The sequence below is a fragment of the Crinia signifera genome, chromosome 6 (genome assembly GCF_055691185.1).
Source record: "Crinia signifera chromosome 6, ASM5569118v1, whole genome shotgun sequence".
NCBI classification, from domain to species: domain Eukaryota; kingdom Metazoa; phylum Chordata; class Amphibia; order Anura; family Myobatrachidae; genus Crinia; species Crinia signifera.
The window spans coordinates 280416478-280433614 of record NC_139222.1 but is presented as its reverse complement, the minus strand read 5'-3'; the positions used below and the strand labels follow the sequence as shown (position 1 = coordinate 280433614).

At 46.0% G+C, this 17137-nt stretch overlaps 1 protein-coding gene across 2 annotated transcripts in view; it reads left to right on the top strand.

The window, feature by feature from the left end:
* The window catches only part of NHLRC2 (NHL repeat containing 2), a 54675-nt gene extending 38032 nt beyond the window's left edge, over positions 1 to 16643 (top strand). Inside the window, exons 10-12 of one of the 2 annotated variants that reach the window (XM_083149764.1) lie at positions 10468 to 10684; positions 12295 to 12553; positions 15604 to 16643. In XM_083149764.1, coding sequence (XP_083005890.1) covers positions 10468 to 10684; positions 12295 to 12551 — 474 coding nt within the window. In that variant the 3' untranslated portion in view covers positions 12552 to 12553; positions 15604 to 16643. Of the gene's footprint in view, positions 1 to 10467; positions 10685 to 12294; positions 13596 to 15603 lie in introns of those variants that run through there. The other variant, XM_083149763.1, reaches the window with a different exon arrangement.
* Positions 16644 to 17137: the final 494 nt, after the last annotated feature.

The window sequence follows — 17137 nt, the reverse complement described above, 5'->3', positions numbered from 1 at the left end:
ATGGAAGTGCGCACAGTATAACCTCACCAATAACAACCGTTACATTATAAAAATATGAGACCGTAGTAAAATCAATAGTTCCTTGAATTGATTTAATTCAACATTCAAAGTGTGATATAGCACCAATATCGTTGGATTTATTCACCAAGACTTTTTTCGCGGTTGAGTACATCCGATAATCTTGTTAAGAATGTAAGACATGCAGGAACAGTAAACCTACGCGTTTCATCTGTTAGGACTTCATCAGGGTTTTAGTAGGTTGATGGATAGCGCACTCTGTGATTTTTTGCGGTGTTGGTCAATATGGGGGGGGGGGGGGTGGGGAATGGGATGAGGGAGGGGGGGGTGGGGAGGAGGAGAGATGTTAGAGGGGTCAGTTAAGTATTCAAGTAATAGTCAGAAATGGATATTGGGTAAAAATAAGGATTTAAGAATTAAAGGTACAATCTGTTTATATAGTGCTCCACTGGGGCTGGTGGTGACAATGTCAATGGTGCAGGTGTCGATGGGTGTTAGGGGACACCTAACTGTCCCTAATAGGAGCCCTTGTGGGGATTGGAATGCCAACAGGTTCCCTTATACCATACATCCTAAAGGGACCTATGTCTCCTAATAGGGATACAGTTGGGTGTAAATAGTCTTTGTAGGCTGTGATGATACTAAAACTGGTTTTGGGGGATTTAAAATGCAATGTGTGGACTGTCCATTCCTATTGTGCCTGGGGTCAGGACCATAAAGTGCAAATGCATGCAAAAGAGTTTAGGGTTACCATCCACCTGTAGATGGAATGCTGAGGTGTGTAGTTTGTATCTCCCTGGGACTCCAGGCCCGAGTTGGAATTTGGGCCGAGTCACCTTCCAGAGTAAGGGAGTCGCCCAGAGCTGATTCGTCCAATTGACATAGATGGAGTCCTTCCAGGTGGTGGGCAAATCACCAAAGTGCAGCAAGGAGTGGTCCACAGAGGGGAAAAGGTCCGAGGCTGGTTTGGAGTAGTCCAATAAAACTGGGTGTGGGCAGACACCTGACGCGTTTCGCCGTCTCAGCAGCTTTATCAAAAGTCCTTTGATAAAGCCGCTGAGACGGCGAAACGCGTCAGGTGTCTGCCCACACCCAGTTTTATTGGACTACTTCAAACCAGCCTCGGACCTTTTCCCCTCTGTGGACCACTCCTTGCTGCACTTTGGTGACTTGCCCACCACCTGGAAGGACTCCATCTATGTCAATTGGAAGATCCAGCTCTGGGTGACTCGGCCCAAATTCCAACTCGGGCCTGGAGTCCCAGGGAGATACAAACTACACACCCCAGCATCCCATCTACAGGTGGACGGTAACCCTAAACTCTTTTGCATGCATTTGCACTTTATGGTCCTGACCCCAGGCACAATAGGAATGGACAGTCCACACATTGCATTTTAAATCCCCCAAAACCCGTTAAAATGTATACTGGTTGATTTATTATCATTTTTATTGGTCATGTCATAATAAATATACTGTTTTTTAATTTGTACAATCAGTCCAATCATCATTACGGGATGCGGTCATTTGTTCGAATGCATTGTGGTCGAATGTCATTACATCGAATCCATTAGGTCGAATTGCTAAAAGGTCGACATGATTCTAGGTCGACATGGGAAAAGGTCGAAATGATTCTAGGTCGAAAGGTCATTAGTTCGACAGGTCATTAGGTCGACAAGGTCATTAGTTCGACATTGTCTAGGTCGACATTCACAAAGTCGACATGGGGTTTTTCACTGTTTTTTGAGCCGACATGTGCTGACAGGCAGTATTTCATGCCCTACCATCCACTAGGGCGTGGTGGGAGAAAATAGTGTGCCGAGCGTAGCGAGGCACCGTGCCCGACGCATTGCGAGCGCAGCGAGCGATGCGAGGGGATGCAGTGCACTTTAAACTGTGTCCATGTCGACTGTGTTGACATTCAGGTAAAAAAACAGTGAAAAACCCCATGTCGACTTTGTGAATGTCGACCTAGACAATGTCGAACTAATGACCTTGTCGACCTAATGACCTGTCGAACTAATGACCTTTCGACCTAGAATCATTTCGACCTTTTCCCATGTCGACCTAGAATCATGTCGACCTTTTAGCAATTCGACCTAATGGATTTGATGTAATGACATTCGACCATAATGCATTCGACCAAACGATCCCAACCCATCATTACATACACTCAGATAGCCAGCGCTGCTTCCCCCTTTCTTTTTTGTACTGCACAGTTCGGGTCTGACTAACCCGACATCTACAGCAGCTGCTAGTGAAGCAGCCCAGGTCACAGCGCCACCTTCTCCCTCTCCTTCCTTGTGGAGGAGCACACTTCCACTGTGATGATACTAAATGCTGACGGCGTGAGGCTGTAATGATCAGGAGCCACGTGGGGATCATGATACCAACAGGTACCTTTAAACCATAAATCCCGCGGACTTATGTCTCCTGGAGTCTCTGATAATGCTATTAAGCAGTAATGTCTGATGTGGAGGTCCTGGAGGGGAGAAATAAAAGCAAGTAGCGGCGTCCCGCACCTTGCTTCTTACCCCGTTCCTGGTAGGTATGCTGTGCCGTCCTGGGCTCTCTTGGAGGCCAGATGGGTCCTGTTTAGTGCCTGGACCGGTGTGGCGAGATGATGAATCCCTGCTGACAGCGTGTGCTCCGAGTCGCCGGTCTGTCGGGCCCGGCGTGTCTCAGCGCACCGCTTGTGACGTCAGCGCGCTCTACTCACACGGAGGAGACTGGTGAGGTCTGCAAAGCCTTGTGGGTGCTGTAGTTTCTGTGACCAACGCGTTTCGGCTGTGAAAAGCCTTTGTCAAGGATAATGTCTTGGGATGTGGATGGGCTTAAATAGGGTATGGGGGTGTGTCTGATCTCTTTAATTAGTGGGAGTGTCTCCCATATGTGTGCGTCTGTCTGTTAGCAAGTAGCGGTTGTCATGGTTACTAGGTATCCTGTGTTCCGTTCTGGACAGGATTGTAGTCAGTTGCGGTTGTAATGCGAAAGGGATTATTTGGCTAGGGGGTATTGAAAGGTATGATGGTTGCGGTGCCATGCTAAAGTGGTTTTTGTGCGTTTATCTGAATATGGTTTATTTAAATTAGGATGGGAGGTTGCATCTATCCGTGCAATAGTGACTTTGGTTCAATCATGTTGCAATATACTTGGTAAGTGATTACGGTCTTGTCAGTTTATTGATGGATAGGGGCTGTTGATTTGTCGATCTTGTTACTGTCCGTTGTATTTGAGTTCCCCTATGGGGAGGGGGGGAAGGGAAAGGGGAAGTTTTGTTACTGTCCGTGGTAAATAAGCTCCCACTTGTGGGGGGGGGGGGGGGGGGGAGGAAAACATTTTTGGGGACGGCGCCGCTTCATAGTGTCGTACCCTCCTATAATTAAGGATTTACGGTGACAACTAGTGGACTGAAGCAAACTGTTTCGGTCAGTTTGGTTCTAGAATGAACTAGTCCTGATTGTACCTGCATTCACCTGCTTGTTACTGACCTGCCGCTCCTATATCGGGGGTGCATGTGGTGTAAAATATAGTGCCCGCAGAGCTTTATACAGTATATATTACAGATACGTGCACCCGGAACGTTCAGCCACCCCCCTCCTTTGTACGTCCAGCCTAGTCTCCTTTATTCTGTAGCGGGCCGCGGGCAGTTGAACCCTTTCTCAGTGACGGTATTCATACACCTGCTGTAGTCTGTGTTTATTATAAACTGGGGAATCCTGTTATACTGTGGTGGATGGTGATATACAGGGAGGTAATCATAGCCTTGGTTGTGCTACATTGTGTCAGCTGCTCCATAAACTGAGCTTATGAAACCATTATATGTCATTATACATTATACAGGACAATCGCTGTTATAGACGAGGGTAAGACCTGGAAGCATTTATCATATACCGGGCTAATACCACAAATGTGAGGTAATGTAGCCATGAGTCTTTTCTCATTAAGGGGGAGATTCTCTAAGCTAAAAATGCGGTAAAAACCCGTTATCGGGGTTTTTACCGCATTTTGGGATGCTGTAAGCATCCCTCGCCGGGTTACCGCGGCGGGGGGCATCGCCAGAAAAATCTGGCGATGCCCCATAGAAGCCAATGGGCTTCTATCGCAACCCCCCGCCGCCCCGCGCCAACACCCCGCATCGCACCCTCACCTGTGTCCGGGCAGCACAGCGCAGTACTGCCCGGACCTGTGACCTCCTCCCTGCACTGATCCTCTTCCGGGTGCAGGGAGGAGGAGAGCCCGGCGCAGCAGCGCCGGGTGTGGGAGGGAGGGGGAGCCGCCGGGACCTGCTGGGACCCGGCGACTCTCACCGCAAAGGACAGCTCTTAACGCAAGAGCTGTCCTTTGCTATAATTATCGCATATGTTACAGCATATGCTATAATTAAATATGCGATGGGTGGCGAAGGGGGGCGGAGATTCTTAGAGAATCTCCTCCTAAGTGTGTGTATATATGTGTGTGTGTATATACTCAACACTTTATAAAGTTACAGTCCTACTCCACTGTTTCTTGGTCCAATTATATATTATGCTTTTGAGCTTCAAGACCGGATGCGGGACAAGGGATCTACAGTAAAAAGATAGACAGCCATTAGATAGACACCATTAGTTAGACATGCAAAAAGGTCGACATGCAAATAGGTTGACACTGCTATTAGGTTGACAGTGTTTATGTCGACAGTCAAATGGTCGACTTGGTTTTTTCCACTGTTTTTTTACCCCAAATGTGGACACAGTCGACATGGACACAGTATGAAGTGAAACGCAGCCCCTCGCATCGCTCGCTTCGGACACGGTGCTTCGCTGCTCCACGCCATAGTGGATGGTAGGGCATGAAATACCGCCTGTTGGCACATGTCAGCTTATAAAACAGTGGAAAAAAAACATGTCGACCTAGACACTGTCGACCTAATGGCCATGTCGACCTTTTTGCATCTCGACCAATTTGCATCTCGACCTTTGTGTTTGTCTAACCAATGGTGTCTATCTTTTTGCTGTAGACAAATAGTCCGGATACCTCAAGACCCACCGCAATTTAGGGTGAAATACGCGCTATAGTGCGTACGTGCGTTCATAGAGCATATTACAGTGCAGCTGTAAGAGGGTTAGTGTCAGCTAGTTGGCAGGCAACGGCCCCTGATTCAGATCTGATTGCTGGGCTGCTACCATTCATAACCCAGCTAGCCCCCTCCCCCCTTCCCCCCCTCCCCCCCAGAGAAAAAACACATGGCTGTGAATGGCACCACAGCCGTCCAAATGTTATCATATCCATTCACAATCACTCACTCTCCAATGGAATTTCAGGACTATGGTGTGAATGTGGTGATGGTATATTCTAATGTCATGTGAATATGATGGTGGTATCTCAGTGTGAAGCCTTGTTGCATATTGTATGTGGTGGTATCTCAGTAGGAAGCTATAATGAGCGGATGTGGTGGTTTCTTAGTAGGAAGTCTTGGTGCAGATGTGGTGACATCCCTTGTTGCGGATGTGGTGGTTTCTTAGTAGGAAGTCTTGTGCAGATGTGGTGGCATCCCTTGTTGCGGATGTGGTGGAGGTTTCTTAGTAGGAAGTCTCGGTGCAGAATTGGTTAATGTTTTTCAGAAGGAATCCTTTGTGCCAATATGGTGGTGTTGGTATCTGCAGAAGAATCCTTTGCAAAGATATGGTAATATTGGTATCTCAGGAGAAAGTCTAGGTGAAGGTGTGGAGTTATCTCAGTAGGAAGACTTGGTGCAGATATGGTGGTGTTGGTATCTCAGGAGGAACTCTTGGTGAAGATATGGAGGCATCTCTGTAAGAAGCCTTGGTGCAGATATGGTGGTGGCATCCCTGGAAGAAGCCTTGATGCAGGTATCTCAGGAGAAAACCCCTGTGCAGAAATAGTGGTGTTTGCATCTCAGGAGGAATTCTTGGTGCAGATATAGTGGTATTGGCATCTCCAGAGGAAGCCTTAATGCAGGTATCTCAGGATTTAATTTGGTGCAGATATGGTGGTGTTGGTATTGCTGGAGGAATCATGGTGTTGGTATCTAAGGCAGATATTTCAGTGAAGGTATCTTGGTAGGAAGCCTTGGTGCAGATATGGTGGTGTTGGTCTCTCATGCGGAAATTTCAGTGAAGGTGTTGAAGTATCTCCAGAGGAAACCTTTGTGCAGTTATGGTGGTTGTGGTATCTCAGGAGAAAGCTGGGGTGCATATAAAGTGGTAGCTTGTGTGGCAATATCTTAGTAGGAAGTCTTGGTGAAGATGTGGAGGTATCTTGTTAGGAAGCCTTGGGCAGACGTGGTGGTGTTATTATCTCAGGTGAAATCCTTGGTGCTCATGTTAGAAATCCTTGTGTTTAAAATATTCTTGAGAAAGCCTGGTTCTTTCCATTTTTCTAAGGTCACACTTTGTACATGCGACACCGTGACTATCGAATCGTCTCGCTGAACAAGTTTCCTAATGGATTACACCATTGCTTGTTCTTCACCACCCTGAAAACTCTGGAGAAAGAACACTTAGTTTTGTGTTATTAGTAAAGTAGGCGTCTTCACATCAATCTCGCAGATGGTTGAGAACGCTTGGGTTTACTTTCTATTGCAGGACCTGCCAAGTTAATGAGATTCATCAGTCATGAAATAAAACTATTATAAGACCAGACACCCACACAGCACATTGTGCGATATAACGTCTGCTTACATCTGATTCCCAGGATACCACACTATGCAAATATGATGTTGTGAACTCAGCTGTATATTTATGTCAGCTTTCATTTTGCTGTCAGGAGAGGATTATTTTTCTATTGTTCTGTGCAAATCTTCGTGCCTAGGAAACTTGCATCATTATCTTTTACAAACTCGTTCAACTTTTAAAGACATGGAACTGATTGCCCCCTTTGTGAAACTTTGCAGAACATTTGCTTCCCTGCAGTCGTTTCCTGAATTAAAGCAATCTATCACACCCCAGAGGAACAGACGAGTTTACAGAAGATGCCAAAGACCTTGGACCGTGATCTTCTGCTTTATATGTGGGTAATGGAACAGGCCATTCAGCCCAGCAACTGGCAACCTTTGTCATTATTAAGTGTTTGGGTTTTGTATTGGAAATTTTTTGTCTTGAAGTGACAATTCCAGAAAAGCGCATCCCACTGCCTAAAGTAAAGGAACAGCCATTTTTGACACCACAAATCTTGGCGGAGCTTTTGTTACCTAGAAGAATGCACATTCGTCAATCGGCACAATGGAGCTTCAGTGTTCTTTGTACTTGAGCTTTGTTTGTTGGCCAACTTCATTGCGATTCCCACATGAAAAAAAATCACATCCCTGAGGGACTCTGTTTCAAAGAAATGTTCATAATTCACCACGAAACACCCCGAAAACAGAAATTAGGAACAAGTAGAACCTTCTAATTTCAAATGAACCACAGAGAGTCCTCTGTATATCTCCAGCAGTCACTACTTTGATATCTGCCTGATACGTTTTTAAAATTTTTGGGAGAAAACCAATTTATATACAGGGGGACTTGGCAACCACTGAAGACCCCATACAACTCAGCTGTGGTGGACCACCCAATAAAAAATAAAAATAAATGTTTTTCTTTTGTACTTATTGTTATATACTCTGTTGGAGAGTGTATTAATCCTTTGGGATATATTATTATTACTTTTTATTTTTATGACGCCACAAAGGTTCCGCAGCGCCTAACAATACATAAATGATCAAAAAATTATAACTAATAGATAGATATTTTTTATGAAAATAACATGAGGAGAGAGGGCCGTGCACATAAGAGCTTTATATTCTAAAAGGGAGGGTTAGACAGACAGGGATGACACAGAAGGTTAGGATGAGGGAAGGTTGGGTATGTGCAGGAGGGTGTGAAGATGATCGGCTCAGTCTTTAATGTTTTTAGTCTAAAAAAGCGCTGGGTCATCCAAGAGTACATAGCAGAGAGACAGTTGGAGATACAGAGGTCAAGAAAGGAGACGTAGATTTCAGTACAGGTTGAGTATCCCTTATCCAAATATGCATTATCCGAATTATTCTGAAAACCATACATTCCAGAATTTTTTTTTTTTGCCAAAACCACTACTGGGGACATCTGTACCAGCACTACTGGGGACATGATATGGAACTGGCACTACTGAGGGCATGATATGGAACTGGCACTACTGAGGACATGATATGGAACTGGCACTAAATATGTGCACAAAAGTGATTGCTTGGCATTCAAATTCAGTGCCTGAGATTGTACACAAACTTTGTTTCATGTTTTGAAACCTTGTTTTATGCACAAATAAAATCTATTTGTGTGTATTTCATGTGTTTGATGTGTTTTTTTTATACAGCATAAATGCAAGATACATCATTGAAATATAAAAATATTCTGAAATACAGAATAATCCGTTATCCAAAATTCTTCTGGTCTCAAGCATTTTGGATAAGGGATACTAAACCTGTATTATCAGCATAGATGTGATATTGGAAGCTGTAACGATCAGATCAGGTGATCGATCAAATTAAAGTATGCCTCCTGTTATGATTATCTGTTCGATTAATGTATGTCTGATATTGTTTGTAAAGTTATGTCTCCTGTGATTATTACGTTTGGAATCAGGATATGTCTTGTATTATGTGGGTAAACTGTAGGTGACTCTGGGAGTTTGAGGTCTGTATTCCCTCAGATTGACCATCTGTAGAAATCCTCTGAAGTTAGGATGCCAGATAAGATCGGAGACCCCTTATAAACCAGATTGGGGGGGAAGAGCAATAGTGTCCGGCCAACAGGCCAAAGGTGCTCTGCCCCTCCACTAAATTACCTCTTTTCACTTGAGGAATGTGTAAAATCTACTTCACAGCAGTGGACCAATTCTTCACTTATCCAGGAACAAGTGATCAGCATGGAAAGAGTCAAATCCCAAGGGTGGGAGGGATGAGGGAGCCTGCAAGTATAACTAAGACACTTCTCCCTATAGACAGTTGTCACGACTTGGGGGTGCAGCAAACAAGCTGTAAGCGACCAGAGATTTCTTGTGGAGATCCCCCCCACATCAGAATTTGTACTTACGTGTAAGATACAGTTCTGTCATTTCTTTTTACTCCCTTTTATTTCTGAATTGCATTTATCTTGTGTGTACTTTTAAAATCATTGTAATATCTTGTAACCATTTTTTCACTAAAGCTCTGTAGTATTTCTAGGAATAAATCATATAATTCTCAGTTCTGGTACTGTGTTCTTAAGATCCTGTAAGTCAACGGAGAGCGCGTTACCATTTTTATATTGCATTGTGTGGTCAGGCGCGAGCCAAGCCGCTCCTTGCGCAGTTTCAAAGCGCTAAAATCAGGCTTTGGCTGGTGGCAGTGTACCTCAAAGAGAGGACCCGAGTGCCCAAAGTGAACCCCAGTCACGGCCGGAGCTGCTCAGATTGACATATCAGAGCAGGCGACCGGTGGGTTCGTGACAGAAGCCGAATGAGCAAATGAGCTCACCCAGAGAGGACATGTAGAGATAGAAAAGAAGAGGGCCAAGATCAGAATCTTGGGAGACACCTACTGTCAATGGAAGAGCAGGAGAGGAGGAGTCATTAGAGGGACACCTGGGCATTTTCAAAACAGACAGTGCAAATACAAGCTTTACCAGTGATAGTCAAAGTTTTGCGGATGTTAAAATGGTGATATTATGCCCGAATAGCCAGAATAAGCAGCCAGGAGTAATATGTTGTGAGGATGAAGTAAGCTGCAGTTATGTTTAAATTATGCCGCACCTTAAAAATGATGCACTTCAAACATATAATGCGCTAGACCATGCACACAGTGTAATGATCCGTAAATGCAGAAACAATTCATGTGCTCTCCTTAATTGGACTCTACCACCCAATCCCCAACCCCCTACTACAATGAATAGTAATAAAAGTGGCTTACAAAATACATCTATAAAACTACTCCTCACCTCTATGAGATGATGAACTGCCACTGGCCACTAGAAGCCAATTCGACAGTCCAAATTACTCCTTTATGTGCCAGAAGATGTCATAACAGAAAGTGAAAGCAATTTTTGCAGGGACACTGGTCTGTTTCAAACTTGCCAGATATGGAGAGGGAGCTGGGGAGAGACTGGAGGTAGGAGCAGATAAGGGGTGGGGAGTTTGTGGGCTAAAAACTGTCACAGCTCAAAGTGAACGTAAAAACGGTCACAGCTCAAAATGAAAGTACATTGCAGATGCAGTTGTTTTGACTAGTTTAAACAGTGAGTCTGCAGAGTTTGTTATCTCAGACTGAGGTGTTACTACCTATTCTATACGTTTTGCTAGTGCACTGGATTAATGTATTAAGAGTTGAGAAGTTGCCATAGCAACCAGCCCTCTTCTAGCATTTTATTGAATTACTTCTGAAGTCCTTTAACTGCTTGATACACCCCCCCCCCCTTCTGTACCCTAGTGTCTGACAGTTGGTGCGTCCATCTCTTTCAGCTTCCAATAACGACCAGTGATGGAACTGATGTTGTTGACAGTACGTTGCCGTTGAAGATCACCGTTCCAAAGTTGCCTAAATCTGCACCCATTGTCCAGCTGGAAACCTTAATTGTACCGCCCAGCAGAACCATACAGTTTACGCTGAACCTCAAACTTCCCACAGGGTCAAAGTTGACTGTAGGAGCCCCGAGTTTCTGGTTTCTTTTTACAGAGGGTAAGTCGGGGGAAATGGGGGTCATAATGTGATGCGCAACTCTCTTCAAAAGTAGACGTGGGCAGTATGGTGGGTACACACTGATGCCAGGCGGGTCGCTATTGCTTCACTAGAACACTACAGTAGTTGTAAATGTCCTTTTGCAGAATTTATCCTAAGGGAACCTCGCTGGGGCCATTTTGCAGTGTTGGTTGGGAGAGAAGTTGCTTGTAACCTTCAGTGTCCAAACGTGGAAGGAGATGACTAGTTTGCGGAACAGGTTTGACTATTCCTCGTGTCTGGCTGTATGAGATCAGAGGTGTCTTTAATTAGCTCTGTTCGCAGCCCGACGCACAGTAGAGTGCCGTAGATCGGCGTCCTCTTTTACTGCCGCCAAGGTTTTGCGTTTTCGTCATTACTGCCCTTTGCTTAACAGTGCTTGCAGCGGGAACTTGGTAACGTCATAGCAATGAGCCGGAAGACTAATCAATGTCGCCGCCTGTATATAAGATTAACAGAGCGGCTCAACGTGGAGAATCGTATTGTCATACACTGGGCACTATTTGGATATAGACACATTGCCGATATTTACGGCGGTCAGCGATTATCGGCCATTGGTGCGTGCGTCGTGCTCGCAAGGTACCTTTAGCAATTTCCTTCGCAATAAGGATTTTTTATTATCAAAGTAATGGACCGTCCGTCAGGGACCGTTTAGGGGAGATTACGGGAATGGTGGATACGGCAGGGTTTTCTGGGGTGTAGTGAAAATCTGGGATCTGTATGCAGAAAATACGGTTACTCAGGTGGTTGGTCATCAAAGGGTCTTCGACCAGCACTGCCCATTTCTACATTGTTTCTGGGATCTGCCCGGCCGCTGGTAGGTGTGTCCGGACATATCCAGGCGTCGTCAGTAATATTATTATTACAAGCACGGGGAGAAAATACAAACTCCACACAGAATCGACCCCATGACCTTCCCGCTGTTCTGTTAGTTTTATCCATCTTTATATATTCTCCTCCATATTTAATATAGATGAGCAGATGTTTTACACATTACAAACGGCAGGAAACATGTTGTGCTGCTGTAGTCTTTACTGTAGGATGAGACGACGGGGTATTTGGTGCGGGATTAGGTCATCGAAGAAAAGGTCGACATGGGTTATGTTTATACCTGACCTAGTTCTGCATGGATGGAATGTCGACACAAGCATTAGGTCAGCAGTGGCTAAGTCGACATTCAAAAGGTGTTTGGGGGGGTTTACCTTTTTTTTGTGCCGACATGTACCGATAGGTAGTATTTTACGCCCTACCATCCACTAGGGTGATGACGGAGAATGTGCCGTAACGTGGTGAGCGCAGCAGTACATTTAGATGATGTCCATGTCGACTGAGTCAACATTCAGGACAAAAAAAGTGGAAAAACCCCATGTTGACCTTTTGACTGTCATCCTACCCACTGTCAGCCTAATGATTGTGTCAACCTTCCATACATGTCGACCTTAAGCATGTCGACTGCTTTCAGGTGTCCACCTAACCCATGTTGACCTTCAGTGGTGGACCCAATGACCCATACCCTTTGGTTCATTCTTCCACCATTTTGGTTATTACTAATTGACTTCATCCTTTCCCAGGCCACGACTGGCTCCTCGCTGGACAGAAAACATACGGGGAGATTGCGAGTCTGTCTGACCCCAGCGGGATAGAGGTGACCATCCCCCGGGAGCCTCCATCTCCTGACGCCGTGCTGAGTATCGGTGCCTGCGTGTATTACTGCGCCGAGGACAGCAGTGTCTGTATGATGAAGTCTGTCGCCTTCCATCAGCCGCTACGTCTGAGTGCCGGAGCCGCGAGCAGCACAGAGCCACACCCTCTGGCCTACACTTTCTAGAGGTAGCGCAAACCGCCTGTCGCAGGAGTGATTACCTCAGTCGGTAGCCTGCCCCCCGCCACCGATTATTGTGCCACAGAGACGTCCTTTGTCAAAAGTCTCCTCAATGCAGATTTGTTATTTTTATTTCTTATTGAGAGCTTATTTTATTTGCTCCTACCAGGGTTTATACACTGAAAATGTTTATAATATACTGAGTGGAACCATATCCTATGCTGCCTTTTCTGTAATACACAAATAGCACTTACTATAATAACGTAACACCAATGCCTTACGTAGCTGTCCGCTTTCACTCAGGAGGCAGCCATTTTGTGAGTATGAAAATTGGATCTCTCTGCACCTCATCCCCCAGTGATGTCACTACTTCCGGATGTGTTGATAGGCTGCAGTCTCAGGAGAATAACTCACACCCACAAAATGGCAGCCTCCAGTACCGTGCAGGCGGCAGGTGCACTTTAATGTTCCTGTGATACCAAAGCGTTACAGCAATAATGATCAGGTACCGTGCGCTTCTGCTAACCAGTTTGTGCCGGGACACGACTACGCCGTACACCATGTGACAATGAACCAATAAACAAACGCCTTCTATAATAAGCTATTTTGACGCAAGGATGTGATTGTTGTCGTAAACCTGGTGTAGGCAACCTGTGGCTCGCCAGCTGTTGTAAAACTACAATCCCCAGCATGCTGTGCCACAGTTTTAGCACTACCCTAATAACAGAACTGTGTCAAGGCATGCTGGGACTTGTAGTTTCGCAACAGCCAGAGGACCAATATCCTGTCTACAAGTACTTTTCATTACATATCAGTCTTTTTGGAGAAGCAGCCCCTGGTACCACCACCATCGCCTCTAGCTGCTGGACTTTCGGATACACACGCGTAGATTCTGCGCTGAGAAGTCACCACCGCTATAATGTATGTAACGTAGGACAGCGCACTGATACTCTGGGTCGCACATTGTTACTTTTAGGATACATGATGACTGTAATGTAATCGGAAAATGAATTAAATGAAAGCACTGAATAAAATATACTCCAAACACAAGGACCCCGGGGGTGTTTATTGTGCACGGATGTTCCTACGCACATTTACTTTCTGAAGCATATGCGCCATTTACACCAGGAGTAACAAAAGCACAATGATTCGGCTTGACGTTGTATTACCCCCAATCCGTACACACTATAATACCATCAGAAGATCGGGGTCTGGTTAGAGTTATTGATAAATATGAAGTTCTAATACAATTAAGTAATGCAAAATAAAATAAATGTTCGCTTCAGTGAAATGAAAACCTCTGTTTTCACAATCGTATTGTTCTGTTCTCAGCTGCTGCGTGGTGAATGCTGATCTCAGTAACGTACTGCAGACAGACGGCTGTCCTGAGGTTCTAGGTGCAAGCAGAAGATGCTGGTGAAGCTTAGGGCCTGATTCATGAATGGACGCAGTAAGCACGGCAGACATGAAAGTGGTTTGTAACTGTGGGGGAGATGTATTAACCCTGGGAAAGAGATAAAGTGGATGGTGAGAACGCACCAGCCTATAAGCTATGTTTGAAAAATGGCAGTTTGGAGTTGATTAACTGGTGCGTTATCACTTTGCACTTTATCTCTTCACCAGGGTTAATACACCTGCCCCCTTATTAGCCTGAAGTCGCACAAGCGACTGTGGTAAGAGAGACACTAGGCTGCAGCGGTCTCTGAATCAGGCCCATGATATGTCACTTAGCATTGCGTCCCTTTCCAGTCCCTGCACTACTGATTCAATAAGCCGCAGCTGTAGCTCTGTCCTGAACTGTCCACATACAGTAAGTGTCTCTTCCCCGCGCGGTAATTCCCAGAGGGCGCACTTGCTGCATGGGAACATCCAGGTTACAGTCCAGTATCCAGAGATTCCATATTAAATGCACCTTCTGGTGCCTTAATTGGCAGGTGGGTAACCATGGATTATTACAGCCGCAGGTTCCTCGCATACTAACGGAAGAGCTCTGGGTAAGTTAAACCTAGAGCTTTACCACTGCACAAAACCACGCAGGTGGAGCAGAATCATGACCCCAGAAGTTAAATGCCCCTCTACCTGAATGACAACCATGAGCTTTATCTGACATTCCACCGGGATTCAGCGCAGCCTCTGCGGGTTGTCAGATCACCAGTGTCTAGGGCAACCACTGCTTGTCAACATAGAAAAAGGTCCACATGAATTTTTCACTTTTTTTGTGCCATGGACACCATATAAGTGTACCACGTCCACCCACGCAGCTCGCTGCGCTCGGCACACCATTATACTTTCCCTCTATGCCCACTGCGATGGTAAAGTATGAACACGTCAGTTTAACAACCTTTTGCTTGTGTTGACATAATCAAAACACGGGTGTCGGGGGCGGAGCTATGCTCCGTGTCCAAACACTTTAAAAAAAAAAAAAAAACAACACAAAAGCAAAACATCGGTTTTGCTGTGCCATCGATGGAGGGAAACCATCTGGTTCGCCCCCATCGATAGGAAAAGTATTCACCATCGGCCATAAACCATCGATGATTTAGAATGGTCAATGGCCATCCCAAGGTCTTACCTCCGTACGAATTGCGGGTGAAGCCCAGGGCGTCCGTCTCTGCTGAATATCCGGCTCTGGTGTTACCCTGCCAGGGACATCATCATCATCGATTTGCCAGGAGAGCCACGTATAAATGAACTCACTTGCATGGCTCACCGACATAGAGAATCCTATGTGTAACCTGGAGCTATGGCCGCAGATACATCCTCACACATGACCTACATTAGACACCTGGTTATTCCCGCGTGGCTTCTGCCCGCGTGGCTTCTGCCCGCGTTGGGTCTTGCTTATTGATTAATGACTTAAAGCAGCAGCGGATATTTGTGACCTGTAAGAAAGTTGTAAATAATCTCCTTGAAGTGACACGAAGTAATCTATTATGTATAACGCACTTATATTCTGTGTTACGTAATGTTATTTCCAGACATAAGGCCCTGTCATTATATGTGCATGACAATGGGAAGCCGCGGTCATACATAATGAAACATCCATTTTTATCCACAGTTTCTGGCACAGAGAATGAAGGCAGAGCTGACAGATGGTTACATGATAATAATAATAAAACCCGTCGCACTGATTGTTCATCCCCAGTTGGATTTCTGCTTTTCGCTTACAGTATAAATTGGAATAACGCCATGTGTAACTCTCAGGAGCGATTTAACAGCTTTTACCTTAATAAAGAGGCGGTGAAACGCGTTAGTTTCATGGGCGGAGTCAGATACAGAGTAAGACGCGTCCAGGTCTGCTGTGGTTGCTTCGTCACCAGGTTGGTTGAACGTGGATAATAGACTTAAGCATTAGCTCCACGTTTGCAAACTTCCAGCTGCAAATCAGCCAATCACAAGGCAGCTAAGGAGAAACATTGAATTCTTCTGATAGACAGCTGTGCCCAGCACCTGCCATAGCTGCAGACATGTCCTCGCTTACTGGTGCCTGTATGCCATATTGTGCGAAATGCGCAGCGGGCATCATAGTGGAGTAAGTGTTTTCAGAACATTTTGCATATTAGTCGCACGAAAAGCCATCGACAGTGTACTAGGGCCGCTGGGCTGTAAGTGTGCAGGAATTGGTTTTACAAAGTCCCTTCTACTCCCTGAGCTCACATTATTACTCCTGCTTTATGGTTTGACATGTGTACCGGCCCAATCACACTCCCCACCTGCCACTGTCCCAGGAGCCGGTCTCGCACCAGTAGGGAGAAAGGCCGGTGTCTTGGAGCGTCTCTTTGCAAGACTTGTCTCTCTCGCTCTACTTCTATCCCATGTGGCACTTCTTTCTGCAGACCTGAACACACTCGGAGGGGGTCATTCTGGCTGGCTCGGTAAGCACCAAAGATGTTGCCCGTCCACCGTGAACGATTCCCCTCTTTAACGTGCAAGGAGATGTCGCCAACCATCAAATGATTTCTCCTGGACAAAGAAGGGGGGCCTAACGTCCTATGACCTCAGGTGCCCGCCCCGGCCGGTATCGGTCCGCCCACATTGCCATGGGAACTCCCAGTGGTGTCATGGGGACGCCCATAGAAATGCTGGGTGTTCCTATGGGCGGTTCCCACTGCCATCTGCGCCCCCCCCCCCATAGTTTGCGAATGGCTCGGCGACTATGCAAGTAGCCCTCTACGGTCGGCTGACGACTGTCATCTCTCCTCCACCCTGATCACTGCTTCCCATGCTAGAGTACAGGACTTTGCCCGTGCTGCACCCCTTCAGGGGAACGCACTCCCTCGCTCCATTAGACTCTCCCCGATCTTGCAGGGCTTCAAACGGGCACTGAAAACTCACCTATTCATCAAAGCATACCCGTCCACTGCATAAACCAGCTGGTTCTCCGACCCCTGCCTGTTTACATCCTGCTATCAGGCCACTGCCCACTTGCTTGCACCTCTTGTAATCTGTCTGTCTCCCCTTCCTACTAGATTGTAAGCTCCTCTGAGCAGGGCCCTCTTCCCTCCTGTTGTCAAAGCCCACTTCTCTTCACATGTCACTCACAGCTCTCCTATACTCCAACACTCAGTGACCATCTTCGTCCGCATACTCAT